The sequence below is a fragment of the Melospiza georgiana genome, chromosome 6, assembly GCF_028018845.1.
Source record: "Melospiza georgiana isolate bMelGeo1 chromosome 6, bMelGeo1.pri, whole genome shotgun sequence".
In the NCBI taxonomy this organism is placed as follows: Eukaryota; Metazoa; Chordata; class Aves; order Passeriformes; family Passerellidae; genus Melospiza; species Melospiza georgiana.
In genome coordinates this window covers 38,941,562-38,966,350 of record NC_080435.1, presented here as the reverse complement: position 1 = coordinate 38,966,350, position 24,789 = coordinate 38,941,562, and the positions used below count along the sequence as shown (strand labels likewise).

Here is a 24,789-nt window from a genome sequence, read left to right as displayed (position 1 = left end):
CAGGAGATAAGTTGTAAGGGAATTGGTATGGTTATGTACATAAGGTCAGTGCTTAATAGAAAAGCTTTCCTTCTCTTCACTGCTCTATTCTTTTCAACCAGTAAAGTGCCAGTCTGCAAAGCCAGGATGAGAACAGCTTCAGTAGGGTTACTGCTTTCTGTATGGAAAACCTATATCCAAAGTTTCTTTCTCTCTTTCTCATCTTTATACTTGTCAAATGACTAGACTCAGGATACCACTGGTATTGCAGTATTTTGCTTAGAGAATAAGGTGTTTGTTTCATTTGTTTATTTAGGAACCCAAATATTATGAACTGTCAGTATTGTTCAGCTGTTCTTCTTTTGCTCAATGAAATGCCTTAATATCTTCAAATGTAGAAAACAGTTAGTTACCAAAACAATAGCAAAAATAATTATTGTTCTTCTAAAAGTTTTTTCCCCTCAAGAATAACTCTTTCTATTACTTTTCTAAAATATTTGCATGTGTGCATTGTAGCTTTCCAAAGATGTTTCCAAAGGTATAGCTGTGATATCACCTTAAGAGAGTGCTGTGGGTTTTTTACCAGCTTTTAATTCAAACTTCTTGGTTACCTGAACTTGTATTGAGATAAACACAAAATTGTTAGATGTGTATGTTCTACTTTAACTGATCAGTGCGTGTATAGGATATAAGTTAAATTTCTTGAGCCTCTGAGATGGATACCTTTCAGAAGATTTAAAGTTTCAAATAAAATTTATTTCCATCACAAATCAGCCTGCTAGAGATTGTATGTTTTAACTACATAAGTATAAATTGGTGTAAAATGAAGAATAAAAAACTTTCCTTAGCTGATTGTATGCCACTGATATTGCAGACAAAGGTATAGTAGGGAACTAGTTCTGACCTTTAATACTAAATCCAGGAAACACTGCAAATAGCATGGTAATGCAGAGGGACTTTCATGCTCAGAGGTACATAATTAAAGAATACAAAGTGGGAGGAGGTGAGGTGTAGTTATTTGTGTGCCAATTAACAGTTGACTTTGCCCTGCATGTTGAAGTACTGCATTGGGGATTAAGTGTACCAACTCACATTACTTGTACATAAGACGGCTTTCAGCAGAGCTGTTTGCATGCGTTTGTCATTTGCAGCTACGGTTTTGGGATCTTTTCTAGAAAAAGTTACCACACTCCATCTATATTGTAATAGCATCCTATGAGAGCAACAGAATTTGGCAGATCATGAAAACCCAGTTGTTTTGTGCTGTTGTAAATTCTTCCACTTCTTTTAAAGTTTTTTGCACATGTAATGTCAGCAGGATTTTTTTGGTTTTCTGAGCTCTGTGCATCATTTAATTCCAAGCCTACTACATAATGCATATGTAACTAAGGCTTGTTCAAACAACTTAAATATTGATATTTTATAACTCTTGACTTTGCATGTGTAATATAGTCATAAGATAGACTGCAGCTTTCTAGATTTTGAACAAAATAAGCATTAGGGAGCCCAGTCACTAGAAGGCTTAGCATTTTGGCTTAATATAAATGGTTTTTTATTCTTGAGCATATGAAGTTGTCTATAACACTGCAGGAGATGACAGCTGATTTGCAATGAGAGGACATGTTCTTTGTTCAGAGTCTAGGAAGATGATGGGTTTTTTGATTGTATGAAACCCGTGTGTTCTGGTTTTTGCAGAGTCTAATTCTCCATTACTTTTTCTGGTCTTACGTCTCCTGGTTTCTAGCCTTTTGCTATGGTGCTCAGTTTTGAATTTGGCTAATTCTGCCTTGTTACTGAGGTCTGGTAAGAGGAACTCAGGAGAATTTGAGATATACTGTCCTCCTCTTGTTTTGGTATGTCTGGTGTCTCCAACAACTGTTGTCAACCAGAAATAAATTGCAGAGAAAGGGCCCCCCCCCCCCCCAATCCTGCCTTGTTCAGGTGGTCTCTAAAAATTATGGGTGCATTTTGTAATCTGTTAGAAGCAGCAAGAAGATAATTCTGCTTGCTCTTTAGCCCTTTCAAGTGATGCATTGATTAAAAATGGCCATCTTTCTTGGTTTGTGTCTAACTTTTCTGGCCAAACTGTGGCTGACTTTTCTCCAAAGTGGCAGCTGTGCTATGCTTTCAAACACAAGGTGCTCAGACTTACAGTTAAAGAAACTTAGGAACTGACTAACAACATTTTCCTAATACTGCCTTCATAAAAGACAAAATTACTATTTGAAATATTGGTCAGAAACATTATAGAATAAAAAGAGAAAATCTAAAGTTAAGTTTGAGTTGCTAAAGAATTGAAACTAGTTGATATTGCAAAATATTGTTCATTAGAATGTCACATTGCAGTTTATGGAAAGTAGTTTATTGAAAAAGGCATGGAAATTATTTGAGATTTTATTGGGGGGAAGTTTAGAGCAATATTTCATGTTAGCCATAGTAAATTAAGATGTAAAATAAGCAGCAAATGTTTTATCTCACACTTTATTGAAGGAGAGGAAATAAGTTGATCACATTACTGGAATCGCTTCCTATATCTGACATTCAAAACTGGAAGTTCAAGACCCATCATGTACCTGTTGGTCTTTTGATTTTCCACAAGGAATAGTGTCTCTTGCAGGAACCTGTCTATTTGTTGCTGTCTTAGTACCGTGTTTTATTATTGATACTTGAAACTTGTGAAATTGATTTTCAGCATTTTGACATCTGAAGACAGTTACCTGAAAGCTGAAACTATGTGATATGGAAGGCCTACCTGAAAATAGTAACCTCAGCTAATGCCTCAGACATACTAAAAAATAAAACCCTTGAACAGCTTAACTTGCTCAGCAGTAAGACCTCTTCTTTTCTGCCTGAAGTCAGCATCATGCTTTTTGGATTTTACAACTGTTTTAATTTGTTGGAGGAAAAACTTCATTTACAGCCCATGTAAACAACATGTTGTCATTTATCACCAGTATTCTGAGTCTGGGTGCTATCACAAGAAGTAATGTCCTGCTTTATGAGGATATATAAGTGAGCAGTTTGATAATTAGTTAATTAAACTATAAGCTATTGGTCTGACTTGAGCAGTGAGGAGATGTGACAACTCTACCTCCACTCTTGAAAATAGCTTATGTGGTGATGTCTTCCCTTCCCCATGTGGAGGCTGGAGCACAACCAATTCTTGTCCATCAGTTAGTATGGCACTTAAGTAAAAAGTCAGCCACTTACAGACTGAAATAGATGCCTTAAAGGTCAGTGTGTAAGAAGGAAGAAAATAACACAGAAAGGAATATCTTTTTTTCATTGAATTTGACCACTAGATGACACCACTGCAAAAGAATACTTGCCTAATGTCTGTGACCAAGCAACACCAGAATGCTTTTAAAAATGAGCCTACTTGCAGAAGCAGTAGATGATGTTCTGTTAGGAAGATTGCTGCATCTGATCATACATTTGAATAGGTTAAGATCCTTTCTCTGCTTTGAATGATCTGATGTTGACAATTGTCAGGCTGTAGGAAACAGATAATCAGAGATCAAACTTCTTTTCACTCATCAGTTGTTTTCACTGGTGTCCCAGTGCTTTAGGAGTGTTCATTTAGGAGTGGATTAACCAATGCATTAGGCCAATTAAAAGATTTGCATACTGTTTTCATCTCTGTAAGTCTTAACTGGGGCACAGGAAGCATGTTGCTGGTCAAGACTGTAGCTGATAAGGAGTTAGGATGGTGGAAGATAATCCTTGCAAGAGATAAAGCTAATTTTCCAACTTTTCTATTCAAACTGGCAATTGCTTATATCTATCTGTCTATATCTCTATATCTGTAGTTGTCTCCTGAGTGCTAGGATGAGTTATTATATTATAAGACCACTAGGTAGTGAGTGACAATGTCTTGCCTGTTTAGACTAATGAGTTACAGAGAATTTAAATTATAATTACTAATTGTGTGGCTTTTTAGTGGTAATGCTTAAATGTAAGTTCCTGTATACAAAGGAAGTTTACTACTTTATTTTGAAAGGTGAATTTGAAATTCCAGAAAGTATCAAAACTAGCATGGTGTCTGTGAAACAGCATCTCTGATAGTACTGGAGAGCAGCTTACCTATTCATAAAGGAAATACAGTATGCATTTTCTCAGCATAGCTGTTTAAGGATCAGTCAACTTCTGGCCTGGAAAAATCACATTTAACAAATTTACTTTCCACTACCCTTAAATCCTTTGGGATGTAAATGTAAATTTTTTGACTAATAAATATATTTGTATTTGAGTAGTGGAAGCTATGAGATGATGATATATGGGAAAGAACCTGCAGCTCCTTTCTTATGGGTTGTTAAAACAGCTGTTACAACAATTGGCACTGCCAGTCTCTGTTTGCTCTCATTCTCACACTCTCTGTTTTAGAACTATAAATTCAAAGGTAAAGGTTTTGGTTTGTTTTATTGCTTACTTGTTTTTAATGCTACGAAACAAATGCTGAGCAGTCAAAATGACACATATACCAGTGTAGTACTGTCCTAATTCTGCAGGAGACAGCTGATACAGCTAGTCTGTACTTGCTCTTTTCCTAAGCAAAACTGTGTTTCCTACTAGTTTCTTTGAAACATACAATCTTAATTATAACTTGAATAAAGGTTTTACCCGAAAGCAGCAGCTCTTTCTGTACTTTAGGAAGCCATTATGTGCATAAAACCTGTCTCCTTGTTGTGTGCTTTTGTTTGTGTGTGCATTAAACAGTATCAGTTAGCTTAGTAAAAGATGTCACTTATTCCTTCAGATCTTGTCTTTTACCTCCTTAATTACTCTCAAGTGTATGAAAACTGTTAGGACAAGGATATGAGTGACTGCACTTACTTGACATTTGCTTCTTAAAAACCTCCTTAAAGCTGACAAAACAGAATGGTGCTATAGCTTTTTTTTGGTGCTTTTTAGCACTTGCTACTACAGCTTCTTGTATATTACTCTTATGGGGGTTTCTGTATTTAACTAACTTTATATATTATTAGAAAAAGTGTGCTTTTTTAATTTTGGCATTTGAAAAGCATTACTTTCATTTGTGTGTCTTAAAAAGTGAATTTGCTTCTGATTCACTGATCATTGTGGGTTTTATTTTAAAAGCTGACTTCAAAGTGTTGCAGTGTTCCCCCACTGTCTCATTTGAAACAGCCATGTGCCATCCAAGGGATAGTTTTTGTCTGCTTATCATAAAGCATAAAGAGACACATTTACAACTCATCTGAGCCTTCAGGGTATCTTGTTTTTTGACTTGAAATGGGGACATAGCTGAATAGCAGAGTATTATTTCTGTCAGAGTAATTAGTGCCAGCCAGATCAGAAGCTGGTGTGCAGAATGCTCAATTGAGGAGCTGTGAGAAGTGGTCTCTCCTCTCAGAGCCTCTCTAATGCCAGCCTTGGTTGGATGTAAAGGCCTGCTTGGCATTTGGGAGGAACTTTACTGGGAAGCAAAAGTGCCAATAGTTGCAGGGTTGAGGTTTTTCAGTTGGTATCCTGTAATGGTCTGGGCCTATTACATAGTAGAGTGCAGATTCTCTTCTCTTGTTTAAACTGTGTTCTTCTACTTCTCCAGCAGCAGCAGATGGAGGTACCTGGCCTGTTGCAACTCCTAATAGCTTGTATGTGTCTTTGAGTTGCTGAGATGAAGGAAAGAATTTGTTCTGGTTTGTTTCATTCTGAAGAGGAAGGGAAAAGGCTGAGGAGTATCAGGGAGTATGAGAGAAAACAGACTGGTGGAGTCACATCCTCCAGTCCCTGAGAGAAATGCAGTGGATGGAAGCTTGGCAAGAGTCAGAGAAACCCTGACCCTCTCACCATCAGGGAGAAGGGGGCACCTAAAAGGTGTGGGTCAATGGAAACAGGTCCCTGCCCAGGGAGACAGGACAACTCCCCCCAGCCCCCCTTTCCTTTCCAAGTGGCCTTGCAGAAAATGTATGAAGGTCTGCAATATCAGGGTCAGACAGAAAATAGTGGGGATGAAGTTCTCTCTTGGAGCTTGCCCAGAACAAGTCAGTCAGCCAGATGGATCAAAACTTTGGGTGTTAAGAAAGAAAGAAAGGTGATTGTAGGTGATTTCCTTTGCAGGGAAACTGAGGGCCCCATATGCCAGCTGGATCCATTCCACAGGCAAATCTGCTGCATCCTTGGGACTTGGGTAAGGGATGTCATCAGGAGACTCCCAGAACTAACTGAGCCCTCTGATTATTACTGACTTCTAGTTGTGCAGGTTGGCAGTGACAAGGTTGATGAGAGAAGTCTCATGGCAGTCAGAAAGAACTTCAGGGCACTAGGGCAACAGATTGAAAGAATAAGAGCACAGGTGGTGTTTTCCTCAAATCCTTTGGTAGCAGGGAGGAAAATGGTGAAAGGAACAGGAGAACTCACCTGATCAACACGTGGCTTAAAGGCCATCAGTGGTGTTTTGGCTTTTGCAATCATGGGACAGTTTCTATGGCACCAGGCTGGCTGTAGACAAATGGGGTTTGCCTGTCTAAAAGTCCCTGAGTTGGCAGGGATGATTGAAAAAGGCTTAAAATTAGGTTTGAAGGAGGAAAGGGATAAGACCAGGCTTGCCAGCGTTGGGGGTGAAATCAGTAGCCTAGCTGAAGTGCATCTATATTATACTGACTCTGAAATATGTGAGCCATGTTGGAACATGCAGTGTTAGGGAGATGAGCCAGGGTCTCCTAAGGTATTATAAACCAAAAGGGAAACCACCAGAGAATTATCTCTAAGGAATTCAGGGGTGTGCTCCTCTAGGAAGGTGACACAGCTGACAGCCCAGCTGAGGGTGCCTTGCATCAAAGCACACAGCATCAGCAGCAAACAGTAGTTGGAAAGCATTTTGCTGCTAGAAAGCTATGACCTTGTTACCATTACTGAAATATGGTGGGACAAATCCCATGACTGGACTGTGACCATTGATGGCTACAGGCTGTTCAGAAGAGATGGGAGGAAGAGAGGAGGAGGGGTTGCCCCCTTCATCAAGAGGTGGAATGAGTCTAAAGAGTTGTCTCTGAAGAACAGCCATGAGCAGGTTGAAAGCCTGTGGGTAAAAATCAGACACTGAGGCAACAAAAGGAAGCAAGGTTGGTAACAAAGGTTGGTAACTGCTACAGACAAGGTGTCTGTATTGACAAAGCCTTATTGCTTTGTCAGGAACTATTGCTGACTACAGGAACCATTGCACTCACGGGCTCTTGTCCTTCTTGGGGCCTTCAACCGCCCTGACATCTGCTGGAAAATAGCACAGTGGCCTGGCTGAGTAGGGACCTGATGTTCAAACTAAAGAGAAAGAAGCAAATACACAGACAGATGAAGACAGGACTGACAGGTGACCTGGGAAGAGCAAGGCAGAGCTGGAATTGAACCTTGCAGGGGATGCAAATAACAGAAAGAGCTTTAACACATGCATTAACCAGAAAAGGAAGGTCAAGAGGGTGTAACCCCCTGATAAACAGTGCTGGAAAGCTGGTGACAATGGATGAGTTGAAGGCTGAGGTAATCAAAAACTTATTTGCCTTGGTCTTCAATGGCAGTCCCTCTTCTCCCACCTCTTGAGTAGATGGACAGCTCTCCAGCCTCCTCTGCATTTATTTATCTGTGGTCAGTGTTTGTAACTTGCATATGCCCTAGCTCTCATCCATCCTTCAGTGAGCTGCTTGAAGTAGGTAACAATGACACAAGTTTACCCGGCATTTCACATTGGTTTAGGGATTTTGGTGGTTTTTTTTTTTTTAATGTATATTCTTTTGTTTAGTTTTTTATTAGGTAGTTGAATCCAGTTTCATGACAATTAATAAATGAAAGTGATTGCCAGAGCAGCAAAAAGCAAGCACCGTGTATGTGGCTGGAAAGAGGAGTGGCAAAGGAAGATCTCCCCATTTGACAGGAGCTGTTAAGTCATCTCTGCATCTTGTGGAGCAGCAGCCTAGGCTGCAAGTGCAGTTTGTTTTTGTATACCTTCAATCTACTTCAACTTCCTTAGAGTCCCAGGAGGGACAAGGTTCGGTCAGACTTTAGTTTTCTGTTAGATGTAGGCTCTTCTAAGCACAGCCCAGAATAGTTCCTGCAGAAGGAGACTGAGTTTGGGTTTCCTAGGAACTTTCCTGTGCCCCACTCTGTAGTCCCTAGCCCTTGGGTTGCTGGAGTTAGTTCTGTTCTTTTGCTTGTGCAGCTGACTAACCCTACACAACATTCATGGAAATCAATGGAAATTCTCAGACTTCATTTGAGAGAGAAGATACATTTTAAAAATAAATTATGTTTTTGATACTGAACTCTGGCTTTGTGTTGAAAACCTTTGGACTCCTGTGTTGTTCTTTGTTGTTTTGGGATTTTTTAAAGAATAGGTAAAACCATAAGGCTAAGCGTTTATTGGAACCCTTACCATAACAGACCTCAAAGATCTTAGTTTCTGAGCCTAACAAAAATTAGATCTGTAATCATGAGGCCATCCTTTCAATGAGCCAGAAGACTCCACTGTGGATAACAGCCTGTAGTGCAGAAATAGGTAAGCAAAATTGTGTTGTGTCTGAGCTAGAGTTGCTGGGACTGTTGTGTGCAAGTTGCTAATGGTTCTATTCTCAATTTATTTTGAAAGCCTTTGAGATTCACTCAGTGTGACTGTAATCTTTATTGTAATTTGAAGAAAGTGCTTCCTGACTGATGGGGATAGTTGGGGTACATATTTATGTTGATGCTGCTGTCTTTTTAGATTGAGTTGCCCCCAAATGTTATTTTATGGGAATAGTGAGCATGGTTTGACATAAGCTGGGTAAAGATCTTGAAGTATCTTTTTTAGGAAGTAATTCAAGTAGTATGCTTCATTTAAATGTCTTGCTTCAGCTTTCAGCTATGTTGTATGTGCCTTATATTATAAAATAAGAGTTGTAGTGAGTGAACTCAGGGAATTGTTAGGTTATTGAGAAGAGCAGACCACTTGCACTATAAACTGTTTTTGCCACTTAGTCCAGGGAATTGATGCTATTAGCCATGACTTGACTACAAGCTAAAAAAATCATTCATAGATTATTTCTTTAATGCCAGAAGGAATGGTTGCATCACTGTCTTTAATCTCCTGTCCATCAGTAAGCATTAAATTGCACAGGATTGTGCTTTTATTGCACCAGGTAATGTGTGTCACTTGATTCCTTCCCCAAAGGTTTCTGGTAATGATTTGAACGGCATAGAAGATGGAGTATCACTTCCCTTCTGAGATAGCTTAGTCTGTTAGTCATTCTTCCTGCTGAAAAATAAAGGGGAAAGGGGCGGGAGTGGAATGCAGCTGTTATTGGGGATTTGGCTGCTTATTGAATCAAGCGTATAGAATATGTAATTTCCATTCTTAGTAAAAGAGATGCGATGCCCTGTAAATGACGGGGCGCTCGATGGATGAGCAGGTAAAGCCAGAGTTGGAAAGCCCCTCGGTGAGTGGAACATGAAGTGTTTTTGTGCCGTGGCACGGCCCGGGCCGGGCGTGCGCTGAGGCCGCTTTGTCAGCGGGGGCCGCGCCGTGTGCGCCCCCCCTGGTGGGGAGCGCCGGAACTGCACCAGCGTGTGGCAGCCTCCGCTGCGCTCCGGGACAAACTAAGGTGTGGCTTCATCTGAGGTGGACGCACTAGGAAATGTATTTCATAATCTCAAACAAGACTAATTCTACTAAGAAGCCTTTTTTTAGGAGACGATCTTTATTGGATTTTAAAAAACCCAGCCTAATAATTAACATTCTGTCATGCAGTTGGTTCCATATTATTTAATATGAAGAGGTAACTGTGATGTTCCTAATATTGGAAAACCAAGTTACTAGTAATAGACTTTACTTATAGGGCTCAGAGTCTGGTGTGGAACAGGCCTTAATAAGCCTTGTTGGACTTGCATTGACTTTGTGAGCAGTCACCAGGTTCTACCTCCACTATACTTGGACACTCTCGGTTCTTCACACAGAATCCATTTAGATTTTTTACAGTTAATAAGCTTGGTCTCCACTGTCTGGGAAGAGGTGTGTTCCAGGCCAGCAGCTTTGGAAACATACAGGCTGCATTGGAATGGCAGTGTGCCTGTGGCCAGCAAGTGGGCTCAGGCTGCCTCTGCATGCAAGCAGCTCTCGTGTCCCCATGGACACTGTAAGCACTGGTCATATTGTTGTCTCTAGGAGTATATAAGGATGTAAATAGTCTTGATGGTTTTTTTAAATGAAATTATTTTCATATTTTTTAAATAACGTGCTGGAGCATCCTGGACCTTCCTTCCTATTGGAGGGAGCAGCTACAGGGTCTAACTGCTTACTGATCCTTGATAATGTCACAAGAATACTACCTAGGATATTTTAATGTCATTACATTATTTTAATTCTTTGGGGTTTTCTCAAGCTACCAGCATCTTATCTTTCCCTTTTCTCTATCCCCAGTCTTTTCCATGTCTGCGAGTTTTCAGCAGTACTGTCTGCTTGCAGAAAGATGTGTTCAAGAAATATTTTGACATTGCTTGCTTTTTGCCAATGTTCAGTTCAGAAAGAAGAACATTTAGATTTTGTAATGGATTTTGTGAGGTTTATTTGTTTTTAGCCTAAGTGTGACATAAATAGTTCAAGCCCAGAACTTGATGTATTCTTCATTTTACATATTTCAAGTGGGACAGCTTGGTGCCCTGAGAAGAAAATTATTATATGTTCTTTTCCTCCATGCTTTGAGCTTTTAGTGGTAGAATGTGACAACATCCATTGGCTACAGCAGTTAATTTTCATTAATCAGACAAGGCTTTTGGATGTTAAACTAAACAATAGGAACCATGGAATTCTAGAAAGGGGTGAAAGTTAGTGGTTAAGAACCAGCTACAGTACAGTTACCCAGCATGAAGTGTTGATTAATCATACTTTTTGATATGTAGTTAATTCTCTCTTTTATAACTAGCATTCAGGATGGCAAAGGAATAGGCTTGTTTTGTCAATTGTGTGCATGCCAGATGGAGCCTTAATATGTGTCAGCAGATAAATGGGCCATTATTAAGATTAGATGCATAATGATCATTTCAGCCTTGTTTATTTAGGTCATCAACAGTAGTAGATGATGATCTCTTACAAGTAAAAATACTTTGGGATCTCAAAATCTTTTGCTTTTCTTAGAATGCTGTGAAAATAACATAGGAGTTTTGTTGTCTAGTTTTAAAGTAATACATTAAGTTAACTTTTTTAGTTTACTTAAATGAGAACGGAAGAAAAACCTCAGAACCACAAGTAACTTGATTTGTTTCCAGAGAAGTGAAGCTGATGGCTGTGTAAGCAGATTAATTTGTCCATTTATTAGATGGTGCTTACAAAATTAATATTTTACCTAGTATTTCAGTTCAAGGCTCTTGGTTACTTACTTAGTAGACAGTACAATGTTCAGTTATGTATGTGTTCTTAAAATAACATCCGCTACAATTTTAGACTCCTTGTACTAGTGAAAGACTTTTGCCATTAATAAATGTCTGTGTTTTATTGCAGGTTGCAGTGTAAGGTTTTGGAAGTCATAGCTCCAGCCCATCACAATGGAATGGCGAATGGGCACACCAGCAGTGCTGATGGGGACACCATTGTCATCAGCGACAGTGACGACTCCGAAACGCACAACAGCTCTGCACAAAACGGGTACAGGATATTTTTACTGTGTGTCATTCTGACTGGCTGGGAAGGAGATTAAAGCCAGATGTGTCAGAGTCTGACTGAAACAAATTACTTGATCTGTATGGATTGTGAGCATTCAGACAGCTGAAGGTGTCAAGCTGAACCTTCAGGGGTGCAGGCTCTGCTAATGCACCAGAAAACAGCATTATGAGAAGTGCAGTACCTACAGGTTAATCGTTGTTTATCACTTTGCAGTGACTGGTTTTGCTGAGCGATGGTGGAAGAGCTGTGTGTACCTCTTGGTGGTTCTCTGTGCTGGCGCATCTGTGCTGCTGTAGCAGAAAGTGCAGCGTGTGCTGCAGTTGAGCAGTTTTGGTATCACTTCGCTTCCAGTATGGGGCTCAGAGTTGAGATTACTGTATGACAGGACACGCTGTTACTGGAGCTCTCTGAAAAGTTTTCCTAGAGACTTGTTGTGTCAAAAAAACCAGAAACATAACAAGCTTACTTCATTGTGCATGTGTCCATATAAATATATCATTGTATTTGATGGATTTGGTTATGATGTTAGGTGCAGTGAAACTGTGTGTCTTGTCTTGAGGAACTTTCTGTGGGCTGGAGTAGCCTAATAACATTGAATAGGAGATCTTCTTGGTTGTAACTGTGTTGTTTATTGTGTTGGACTGTTCCCTTACTGAGCAGTAATTGAGCCTATCCTAGCAGTATAATGAGAAGAAAGACTTCTGTGTTTCATAGGCATGATGATGAAAGAGGAGTGTTTGAAGTGGGCCCTAATCTAGCATCTAGCAACATAGAGGCTTTGCCTGAACTGTTACTGACTTTAAGATGTCACATGGATGCAGAAGTTAATCTTGTTGATTGCTTTATGATGAAGTCATGTCCTGACATGCCTAGAATAACTAGGGTAGAGCTCCTCACTTGGTTAAGAAAATAACATGGGATAAATAATTTTTAAATTTCTTTGCTGTCTCTTGAAGGCAGTGTCTAAGTTGTTCATGAAGATGTCCTATGTATTTGAAAATATAAATGCATTTTCAGTATTCCAAAAGGCATGTGGCATTTGAAAGGAGGTTATTGGAATTAGGCAAGCATGCACAGAGCTGACTGTAGGATTGATCCATTATAGTGCTGTCACTTCCGTGCATGCAGAGCTGATGGTAAGACTAAGTCTTGCACTCCCAGTCAATCTGTTGTTCTCCCCAGCTGATTACTTATTTTGACAGTGCAGAGAAGGGAGGGAAAATGATTTCTTTCTCTTAGAAGGGGAGTTCTTGTGAGAATATACAGGCTTTTGAAGCAGTATTCTGGGACATACCTAACATTTATGCTGCAAGTTAAATTGCAAACCTCTTGTGTCTTTAAAATGCTTACTGTAACTTTTAAGTGAGTCTGTTTATAACAAATGTTAGAGTATAGTAACAGTAATTTTCTAGATATATTCTGGGTATATGCAGACTTGAAAAGTGTTATTTGCAGTATGTGTAAAACCGATCTGTAAGTAGAGCATTGTCATGAATTTTTGTATGCTAGCATATAAGATTCTTTAAACCATTGCTCAAAACAATGAAATCCCACTGAGCTGAATGACATGGTTTTGCATCCCTAGTCTTTCAGAGACTATATTTTTCTGTTTATAGGGAGACTTGTATGTGGAGAGTATGGATGTTAGTCACCTTGGGACCAATGTCAAATTGATGTGTGCAGGACAGCTCTGCCTCAGCCTGCACACAAATCTGCAGGTTTTGAGACTGTCTTTGTGCAAAGCTGCAGTGCTGTTAAACAATGGTACAGCAGATGCTCAGGGTGTTTGTGAGGGAGGGGGAGGGGAGCACAACACAGATTGATGGGCCATCTGCAAATATTTTTCCTAAAGAATCTGTAAGGCTGGAGAATCTTAACTGAAAATAGATGTCATTAGCGATCTCAGCCTTTCTGTGACCCTACTGCTCCTGTCTGTGTGGGGCAGAAATAGCTGTGTAGTCTGTACAAATGTTGCTGCTGACCTTTTCTGTTGTGTTCTTCAGTAAAAGTTGGGGTGGTACAGGAAGAAAGAGGCTATGATGCTCTTACTTTCCCTCAGAAAAACAGGCTGTGCTCTAAGGCCTAGCTTACATAGCAAAAGGTAGCAAATCTTCTGAGTTCTTAAAACATTTCTGCTATGCCCTGGGAGCCTCTGGTACCATAGGATAGTGGTCACATGGAATAGTAGTGTTCACACCTTAAACTGATAGGCTTTTAAAGGTAAGGTTGAACTCTTGTGTTGGCTTTAGCACTCAGCAGCAGCCTGGAGGTTTGGGGGCTTTTGCTGCCAAATGCAGACAATTCAGCTGCAACTTAATTATTCATGTAATTCCTTTTGTCAGGGCTGTGAGTAGTGTGAATCATCAAGCATCATCAGAAATACTAGAAAAAAATTATTGGTTTGCTGGCTGGTTTATGGCAGTAAATTTGGGTGTTTGTTCAGTTTGAATTGAAGATTAATTTTGGGGAAGGGCTAATTGTTTCTGCAAGTTTGGGGATATAAGAGGTAACAGTTTTTGGAAATAATGTCAGTGTAACCTTACCATCCAGGCCTTTTACCATCTTCACATGAGTTTTAAAATTTATTTGGAGGAAAAAAATTATTCACTGGATACATTAAAATGTTGGCATAGCTTGTCATTAAAGCTATATAATATCTTCAGTACAGTAAAATCTTTCTTCATCTGTAATTATTATCTTTCCTTTCTTCCTCTCTCATTCCTACATTGCTTGAATCCAAGAATAATGATGATGGGTAGTCCTCTTTTTATGTTATAAGGAAAAACCAAAGTACCTGGATCAAAGGCACCTTAAAATCTGCACCAAAAAGTTAAAAGTCAGTTGTCTTGTCCCTAGAATGTTCTTAACCATCTTCAGGTTGCTCTGTTTTGCTGTTGAAAATACTTGCAGAAAATATTTGCAATTCCAAGTGGGCAGTTGTTGTTATTGCTCAGTACAGAGTTCCTTGTCAGTGGCACCCTTCAGAGATGTCAGAGGCAGCCGTGCCTTGGGGATCAGTTTGCTGACAGGTTACCTGTGCAAGGCTTGCACTGGAGCGTGATGAGACCATAAATGATTGTGTTACTTACCTAGCATTCTTCAAAGGAGTTTTGTCCATTCCCAAATTGAGTGAAAGAGAAAAAAGCCACTGCCTTTTTTCGGGAAAAGTGGGACAGCAGTCATTTTAGCACTTTAGGACAACATTCTGGATCCTCCAACTTCAGTATTTTTTGGTGCAATTTTTCATTTTTTTCTTCAATACAGTAAGATACAGGTAGCTGTGGCAAGACTCAGACCAGATGGTGCAGATCAAGGTAATTCAGGAGGATAAGGTTGAAGGAGCGGGGTTTATTTAGCCTGGAGAAAAGGAGGTTCAGGAGGGACCTTAGCACCCCCTACAACCACCTGAAACGAGGGTGTAGTTGGTCTCTTCTCCCAGGTTGCAAGTGACAGGATGAAGTGGCCTCAAATTGTGCCAGGGAAAGTTTATATTGGATAATAGGAAAAATTTCTCCACTGAAACATCAGGCATTGGAATAGGCTGCCCAGGGATGTCATGAAATCATCATCCCTGGGAGTGTTCAAAAAGCCATGTGGATGTGGCACTTGAAAATGTGATTTAGTGATGAGCATGATGGGGCCAGGTTGGTAGCTGGACTCAGTCCTAGAGGCCTTTTCCAACATTAACAATTCCATGTTCTAAGGTCTCAGGGGTTACTTGGTACTGCTTCCTTAGTACTGTGCTGTCAGAGTGTAGCATAGCTGTAGTGTAAGAAGAAATTTATGTTCAGGTCATGTGGGCAACATGCCAAAGTAATTGAAGGCCTGATGAGATTATTACCTGTCAGTGGTTATTATTACCTCTCAGTGGTTCACTATAACCTTATTAAAAATGCAAGATTCTCACACAGGTACTAACCACATTCACTTGACTGCAGTAGAAACTAGTGTGATATGGGTGAGTCAGTTGTAGTTTTTACCTACTAAGTTACAAAATACTCCGTGTTTTTTCCTCTGGATTTGTGTGTCAGAGCTGTGCTGAGAAGATTTTTTGTAAGGGATCTATGCAGTGAAGTGGATCTAACTCTTGCTAACTCTAATGTGTTTTATATAATGCTTTACAAAATAAAATATAAGCAAAAATAACAATATTTTTATGCAAAAGCTGCTGGATAATCTATATAATTTTTAAAGCTTGCTTTGTGTATTGAATTACCTTTTTCTTCCTCTTTTGCACTAAGCAAAATTTTTACTCTAAATTTGGCAGAGGATGTCGGGAATATATTTACTTCTTTGGATAATATCTAGAAACTCAGAAACTAAGCAGAAAAAATTAGTGTGTTTTGAAATTGCATTTGGGCTATTATATATGATTCACTGAAATTGAAAAAGATTTACACAAACTAAGAAGAAAAGATTAATGATGAAGAATTGAAAATTTTATTATTCTTTGGGCCCTGAATTTGATTGCAGATAGTATTGAAGCTTAGAACCTATTCAAAATGTATAAATAAGCTGATATACTTTTGGTTTCATATTGGTACTCTGATGGCTTTTATTTTGTATCTGAACATTATCTGTTTGGGCTGTTCTTCAGCTTACTAGTCAAAGGCCTGGAAAGGCAACGGTGTGTGATGAGGTGCAAGTTTGTCTTTCATACTATCCAAAAATTCCTGCCAACAGCCTTCATTACTTTAGCTTTCCTGTCTTGAGACTGAAGGTGGTGATGGAAGACCAAGTCATGGTATGACCAGAATATGAAGGCTCTTCTAACAAACTTAAGTAAATATGTTAAAATCTTGCCAGTGGATATACTGGATTATAGTTGATCTGTGTTTTGCTAATATGAATGGCTGGGTGGACTTTTTCTGTTATATTTCTTAAACTGTGTTTGGTCTGACTGACTTAACTTTAGACTTCAGCTGTGATGTGCATGAAATATCATGCAAGACACTGCGTGCAAATCACAGCACTTACCTGTAGGTCTAGTAGATATGTTGCTGTTTCCAAGTCTGTCTTTTTTTTGTCAGTCCATTTATTATTAACTATGCTGATAATTTAATCATTATAAACTATTTTTCTTGAGAACTTTGCAAATTATTCTCATCCGAAATGTCACTAATGGTGAATAAGTACTGTTTTGTTTAATCTGTAGTTAATAATGTATTTATTAGACATTGGAAAGTTAGCATTTCTTGAATCTCTCTTTCACAGAGTTAGTGGGGAAAAACAAGAATTGTAGCAAATTTTATTTTCAGAGCATTGCAAAGTACAGTTCTCAACATCATGTGCATGTTTTTCACAAGGCTAAAGAACAGCAAGTGATGTACTGGTTTATTTTTTCAAACTCCACCTGAAAGAATTTTGTAAATGCTGGAAGGAGTGACAATGATGAAATGCATAGTTTTAAATCTCCTAGTTCATCTACATAGCTGCTTCAACTTTCCTTCTTGATGAAATAAGACGATGACTGAATTCTTCCTTACAAAGCAGTACAAGTCTTAATTACAAATTGTCACCTCAGGAGAAGTTAGTTCTGTTGTTTAGTGCCAAAATGCAACATTATTATTTAAATAAAGTCTTATTAGTTCATCTCTGTTCATAAATACACTACTTTTCTTAAAGCATAAAGAGCCCCTCTCTTTCTTGTAAAGGAGTGAATTTTGGTAGCACACCAGACCTGGGTGTTATCCACCTAGGAAGAGATGTAACAAAACAGTAAATGTTATGTTAAAACTGAAGAAATATTTTCCAAGTGGGGGGAAAACATCCAGGTCTCTGTAGGAATACCTGTAAAAGGGAAGTGCACTTTGGCTAATAAAGCATGTAACCTGATGAGCATTTATTTTGAAGTGTAGATATGTTATGGTTTCTGTTACTTCCTGTTATTTTATGCCGTTGGTAAAGTGTTTGATTTGTTTTTTTTTTCCTAAAGTGTTATTTCGGAAAAATATTTTAGGTGTTTTTTACTTGTTTTGTAACACAATTGGTAGATCAAGGACTGCTGGTTTTATTAATTTTATTTATATCTGTCCTTTGGACTCCTTTCTCACCATCTTTTTCTCCTTTTTCCTGTCTTCCTGTTACCATCATGAGCACTTAAGAGTATTAAGGAGACAATTTTCTGAAGTGTAGGGATGTATCATTACTTGTCTCTCTCTCTTTCTTCCTTCTCTTCTTATCTTCCATTTCCTTGCTAAGAAAAATCCCTCATTGTTCTTCCTGTTCCTTGCAGGAACTGCTTTTAATGCAGATTTAAATATAGTAGCACAAAAGTTGGCATAAATTAATGAGCCCTCTTTGGTCCCAGTGGAAGTTACAAATTGGCTATTTTTAAGAAGTCCATTGTATAGGCATATAAATATATTAAATGTGTAAAATATGGGGCTGATGATATGTGAATGTAAACTTTTAATTTTTAATTTTTTTTTTCCTAGGGAGAAGAAAGCCATAATTGATCCTTCTTTGTTCAAATACAAAGTCCAACCTATTAAAAAACACCTATATGAAGCTGTTATTGTTAAAGCATCTCAACTAAGGTAAAAATTAGTATGTGGAAGTTAAAACTATACTTTATAACTGTGAATTGTATACGATTTTTTGATGTAAAATGACATTTTAAAACAATGTTAGAGCTGTTAATTAAAAGCACTGGAACAGAATACTGTAATACAGACCTTCTGTATCAAGGATTTCAAGCTTTGCTAGCATTAACACAGGTACCAGCTCCTTGCAGGTCTCTGCTTTCATTGGCACACAGATGAGACCTGCTGTTGTTGTCTGCAAAAATTGGATTAGTTACCCAGTGTGCAGTGAGCCAATAATTACACACTCAAGAGACAGAGGTTTTTATTTCACAAGCCTAGGTGATCAGTGGTATTCCATAAATCAAGCATATTTTAGCAAGAAAAAGAATGAGTGTTCATTGACTATAAGTTACATAAGTTCTCTTACTAATTACTTTTCTATTTTCTATTTGTTAATTATTCCAATTAATTTATTCATTCCTACATCTTATGGTAATTAGTCCACTTGCTCAGTCTTTCTCTTTTGAGTCAGTGAGTTTCTTGTGTCAGTGATCCTGAGTCGGTGGCCACAGATTTTCCCCTGCAGAATTACCTTTTACCCAGTAGGAGCTGGTTTGGTGTAGTTGCTTGGTTGAGTTTCCTTACCCTGGGAATTCTGCTAGATGTCTTTGTGACCCCTAAATTCTGTGTTCTTTGTGACCACTGTCAGTGGGCATTCTTATTCCCAAGCTTTGTTAACCTCCCCGCAGGTCTGAGACCACTGAAGTATGTCCAGCCCTGAACCTTAACAGGGCAATTCTACCAGCAAATAATTTATTTTTCTAACACCTGGACATCACTTACAGTAGCCAACAACCAAGCTCTCTGTTTCATGCCTTAAATTTCCATTTGTGTTGATTAGGCTTGAAAGTATACAAAGATCAAACATCAAAGAACATCCTTTCTCAAGGAAATTTTTATATATTCCACATTTTGCAAGACTGTGACTTCTGATACCTTGGCTACTGTTGTCATTGATGGAGTAGATGGAAAAGAGTGTGTGAACTCTAATAATGATAATAATGAAGTATTGGTGTTGTGAGCGCTCTGGTAGCATTGCTGGTTTGAAATGTTAGAGCAGACACAGGCAATCAGATTAATTTAAAATAGAAAGGTGTAGAGGTTTTGCTTCTTAAATAGCAAATTTATCTCAAATTTAGTTAAAATATCTGTTTAGAGTAGATTGTTTGAAGCATCCAGTTTATATAAAGTTTTGATGCACAAACTTCAGTTTATGTGATTACAAGTAATTTAGTTCCAGCACAAATCAGGATTTATTTTTCCATTAGCTATTCCTATGCAATGAAGCCTTTTCCTTCCCGTGAAGTAATGCAGGTTCCCTGGAGTGCCAGGAACCAGTAGAGTGCACACTGTCCTGGTAGGAAGAAGTGGCACAGCTTGAGTGAGAAGTGTGTGAATTCACCTTGTCACGTGTTGGCTTGCCTCCCTACTTGAGAGATGTGAATGCTGCTTTCCTGCTGTCCCTGTTTGTTTGTTGTCCTCCCTCTTCTGACACAGTCAGACTTGAGTTTTAGTTAGGAATTTTTAGAAGTGTTTGGAGGATCTACTGTGGATCAAAAGGGTGTTTATAAAAGAGGACATAACAGAATCTTCAAAATTAAAATTGCAGATGCATAAACCAACTCTTTATGTACTACTTGTGTTTTGTTTTATTCATAAGGAAAATTTTAATTCAGTTGTGCTTTCAAAGAAATATAATGAAGAAAATAAGAAAAAGTTCAATCACATGGTCTATCACATGTATTCTTGCACATACTTTTGGCTGTACTTAAATACTAATTAAAGATGTTAGTTGATAATACTACCTTTCTTTCCTAATCCAGCCGGAGGAAACATCTTTTTTCTCGTGATAGACTTAAACTTTTTCTGAAACAACACTGTGAACCACATGATGGAGTCATTAAAGCTAAGGTAAGCAAGAAGACATAATTTATGTGATAGAATATTGACACTATTTGGTATTTTTTTGCTCTCCTCTACTAGCTGCTCGGAGCTCCTTTTAAATACTACATCACATTTAGGTTTTTGTAAGTATAATATACTTTTGATTAGTCTAGCACATGAGTTGTTTTCATTCTTCGAGGTATGCAGCTGATACTTCTGAGTTGAATAAAAATGAACTGGTTTCGTGTTGGTACAGTAAACCAATATTACTCTGTTCTAATTCTTTTAACTGGAAAGTATTTTATAATAGATTGTATTCAGTCTCCATATCTTCAGTAAGACCAGAGTTTAGGTGACTGGAATGGATTTTTGATAAGGTTTTAGTTTTTGATTGTGCATGTGTTTGCAATTTTAGATATACGGTGATACTTAGAACAACTCAGACTGAAGTTCACATCTTAGTGGGCACCAGAGGACTGAGAATTTGAGCAGCTTTTCCCACAAGGCAGCAATTTCCCTTGTTTTGCTTGCTGAACCACAAGAGATCCTGGACACCTTCCCTGTGTATTGCAGCCTTGACCCCGAAATCCTTGCTATCTTCTTGTTTTTAGAAAGTAGCAGGGATTTTTATCGTGTCTGTTACTTTCTCATACAGCTGTGTAACTGCTCATTCTGCACAGGAAGGCTCGGGGAGATGAGAGTCAGTGAGAGTCTTGCCTCTGAAAATAACAAAGGCAATGAATTTCTAAATAAATTTGTAACTCCTAAGAGTCTGTCTCTTCTAAAGAAATGGAAATAGAAGAAAATAGAGCTGAAAGGGATAAACCACCCCATTCCTTGGGCTTATTAGTGGTCATTTTGACCCAGCTCACTGTACCACATTAAGGACTAGTCATCTATTAGTGATGCTTTCTGAAGCCTCAGGAAAATTGTTATATTCTATATATGTTTATTTGTCATCTTGTCTTTATTTGGGCTTTCTATGGAGTGTCTTCTTGTCCTCTTGCTGATTGCCTTGCATTTCAGTTACGTGCACATTTCCTATTTGGAATGTCTCCTTTGTATACTCATCTGTATTGTCCTGTAAGGGTGGATTTCCTGAAGTCATGGTTGAGAAAGTAGACTTGAAAAGAACCTTTGACAATTTGGAAAAATCTTCCTCTAGAAATAAGTACCTGTGTAATAGAGAATTATATAATTCTTCAATAAGTTAAGTTTCTGCTTATATCTGTCAAAATTTATTCTTCACACACTTCAGTAACGTGCTAGGAAGACACTGATGAGCTATGTTTGCTGAAAGGCTTATAAAGAAACAACATCTTACCTAATGAAGCCAAATTCTAATTTCAGATGGGTGCTGCATACATTATTATCATAACTTGGTAGATTAACTCTTCACTTACACTATTTCAGAGATGTATTTCTTATCCTCAGTTAAGTAGTTGTGGATATGGTTGCTCTTATTGTCTTCTTTTGTGAATTAATGATTGATTAGTTAACTTACATTTAGATTATTTAGGTTATATTTATAAAAAGGTTTAGAATTTCACCATGAATATCTATCTTCATCTTTCTTACTAAGGCAACATCAATTGAAAAATATAATCTAGCAGAACAAAACTTCTCCTATTTCTTTCCTGATGAACCACCCACGTTTATCTTCAGTCCTGCAAGCAGACGGCGAGGGCGACCTCCAAAGAGGGCATCTGCAAGTCTTGTAAGTAATAACATTTCTAATCCCAGATGAGGACACCTCAGCATAGTCTAGGAAGTACTTTTATTTGTCTGACTTATCAGATCATTTGAAATACAGGGTTGACATTGTGCTTCTTTTATTTTGAGGGCAATTGGGATATATTCCACAATTGCTTTAAAGTAATTGCTTTATAGTCAAGCTGATAAAAGGGATCATAATTGATATGTTATCATCTTATTTTTGTTATTATTTCTGGGATCCCCTTAAGAAACTAGTTTCTCAGTGTGTTTTGATGACAGAGAACTTTTCCATTCTGGGATTAATAAATAATTTACTAAAAAGCTTTAATTTGAACTCTTCATATAAAATGATGTCACTTGCCCTCAGATACAGGTATGTCACTTGCCTGTATTTAAACACTGAGACTCTTAGTCACTATACTACTTCATTGTGTTCTACAGAACAGTTGAAAAATTGGGAATATCTTTTGCTGGTCATTTCACTGTAGTTATTATGCTCTTTTTTTTCCTCTCCACCTCCAAATTCTCTATCAGGAGGACAATATTAAACCTAAACAAAACACTGCAGGAAATAAAAGTAAAGTATCAAGGGAAAGAGCAAGGTTCCAGAAGCATAAAGAAGATGTGCAGGCCATAGGTAAGTTGAAGTTTACTCATATGACCAGTAGAACTAGTTTTTGCAGATTTGAGAGCAGGCCATAATTAGGGTGCTTTTGGGGTTGTACCTTTCAAAGGGAAAACGTATTAAGAGTGTACTGCCACACCACTGTGGCCAAGGGCTCCTTTGAATAGTTAGCGTGCTTGTTTCCTGGTTTTACTTTTTTTTCCATGTTAGTTGATGAAACTGGGGAAATGTAGGAAGCTTGTGGTCCAACTGTGTTGATTTCTCAGATAAATAAAGAGCTAAATAATTTTTTGTAGAAGCTTGGCTGGTGAAGTCATGTGTAAATTTTACCAGCTGAAGGTGTATCAAAGCACGAATGTGTAACACAAATCTGTTAGTTTTTCCATTTATGCATTTTCCTCATAGAACAATCTCAAAATTCAAAAGAACTGAAATATATTTTGATTTCTTGGGGTTTAAAAGATTCAGAGATTTTTAGTTTGGACTGATTGAATTGTTTTGGCTTAGTTTTAACCTGTTCCTGATCAATTTAAATTTGATTTTAAATGAAGTAAGGGGATCCATATGCCTTTTCTTTGGGTTTAACTAGATAAATTGGTGTGCCTTCTTGAGGACAAAGGTCAGACAGGGACATATTCTTCTGAATTGTAAGGATTGTTTTTCCTAAGGAAAGGCTTTCATCTGTGGAAGTATTTCAGTGAACTTTTGGTTCCAGACTCTCGTCTTCTTGAAGACAGAATTTTTTTATGATGCCAAGGATATTTAGAAATTACCTAGTCTAACATCTGCTTAAATAACAGCACAGTTGTCTGACACTGCTTTGGGCCTTTCCTTTCTAGGAGATAGATGGGGACACTAGAATTTCATGGGTTCCATTAAACTTGTGTGTCCATGTTCTTGCACAACAAGCATCTATTTGTTTATGTGCTGGGAATGACAGCACAGACCAAGCTAACAGCTGATCAGTGTCCAAGCTGCTTCCTCTCTTGTGTGGACAGAAACTGCAGCTTCTAGAAGGGTACTTAAGACACATTTTCACAATGTGAAAAAGTAGCAAGTTACCAAGTACCTTGAAAATTTAACCTTCTGAGTGTGTTGAAAGCTCCAAGGATCAGCTTTACTGCATTTGTTGGCCAAATTCATACATTGCTGCTATGTGCAGTAGATATCTGTAGAAGGAACCTAGCCCATTTTCAGAATGTTATAGGAAAATATAATAAAAGTTTTTCTTGTTAGTACTCTCTACTTGGTAAGAGTGAGGATCTTTTTTCATTTCATTTCATTCACATATGATTCTAGCTTTCCTGTTTATTCAGTTAAAACAGTAAGACCCCCTTTTATTTGTTAGCCTGTGTGTGGGTTGATGGGCACTGTCTGCCCGCAGAAAGTGGAAATTTGCATCCTGTTCTTCTTCTACACATGCCTGCAAAGAAACCTGCATCTCTTCAGGCAGTAGCATTTATTATTATTTAAAGTTCAGCTTAAACTGTGTAACTGAAGTAACATTTTAGCAAAACACACTGAAATACTACATAGGTTTCAAATGCATTGACTTCAGTAATTCAGTAAGAACTAAATATTTAAAGACCACTTATTTAAAGGGTTTTACTGTCACAGATATTTCATGGTTGTGTGCCACACCTGGTTGTGACATGCTTTTAACCAGTCATTGCTAAATATGTTGCTGTAATTATATGTTCGAATCAGTTCTCATCTTTATATGTCAATTGATGGAAACCAATAAACAAGTAATAACCTTCTGTATCCTCATAAAACTAGATATATTTAACTTTATTACCTGTTGACAACTTCGTAAAACATGTCTAATACATAGGCTTGAAACTCTGATTCTGTAAAGAACTTCCAAGTGTTTGAATTTCTGGTTGGTGTGGAAACAATTCAGCTTTCAAAACCATATTTTTTCTGATATGATAATTATAAAATTACAGTCTATTTATCGGTTACAACTAACGTTTTGCAAAAGAAAAATAACTCAGGTTTGTCATTTTCCTTTATAGCTTTTGAAAAAGCTAAATTAAAACAAGAGAAGGCAAATGCTATAGAAGCTAGGAAAAAGGAGAAAGAAGATAAGGAAAAGAAGAGAGAAGAATTAAAGAAAATTGTGGAGGAAGAAAGGATGAAAAAGAAAGAAGAAAAAGAGAGACTCAAAATAGAAAAGGAAAAAGTAATGCTTTTGAAGTATCTGTGTTTCATATAGGAACAGTATAATGGCTTTCTAGTATTAATGTAACAGTATAATGGCTTTTTGTTTCTTAGTCTCTGTTTGAAGTTATTTTCTATAATCATTTTCATTTTCTAGAAATGCACTTTAGAAAAATAGGCAGTTAGAAGATTTG

At 37.9% G+C, this 24,789-nt stretch overlaps 1 protein-coding gene across 2 annotated transcripts in view; it reads left to right on the top strand.

Moving 5' to 3' along the window:
* BAZ1A (bromodomain adjacent to zinc finger domain 1A) overlaps nucleotides 1-24,789 on the top strand; it is a 65,484-nt gene that overhangs the window by 9,839 nt on the left and 30,856 nt on the right. For both annotated transcript variants that reach the window (XM_058026407.1, XM_058026409.1), the window contains exons 4-9: nucleotides 11,459-11,602; nucleotides 18,058-18,159; nucleotides 20,031-20,118; nucleotides 21,674-21,808; nucleotides 22,342-22,444; nucleotides 24,451-24,617. In XM_058026407.1, the coding sequence (XP_057882390.1) occupies nucleotides 11,459-11,602; nucleotides 18,058-18,159; nucleotides 20,031-20,118; nucleotides 21,674-21,808; nucleotides 22,342-22,444; nucleotides 24,451-24,617 (739 nt within the window). The remainder of the gene's footprint in view (nucleotides 1-11,458; nucleotides 11,603-18,057; nucleotides 18,160-20,030; nucleotides 20,119-21,673; nucleotides 21,809-22,341; nucleotides 22,445-24,450; nucleotides 24,618-24,789) is intronic.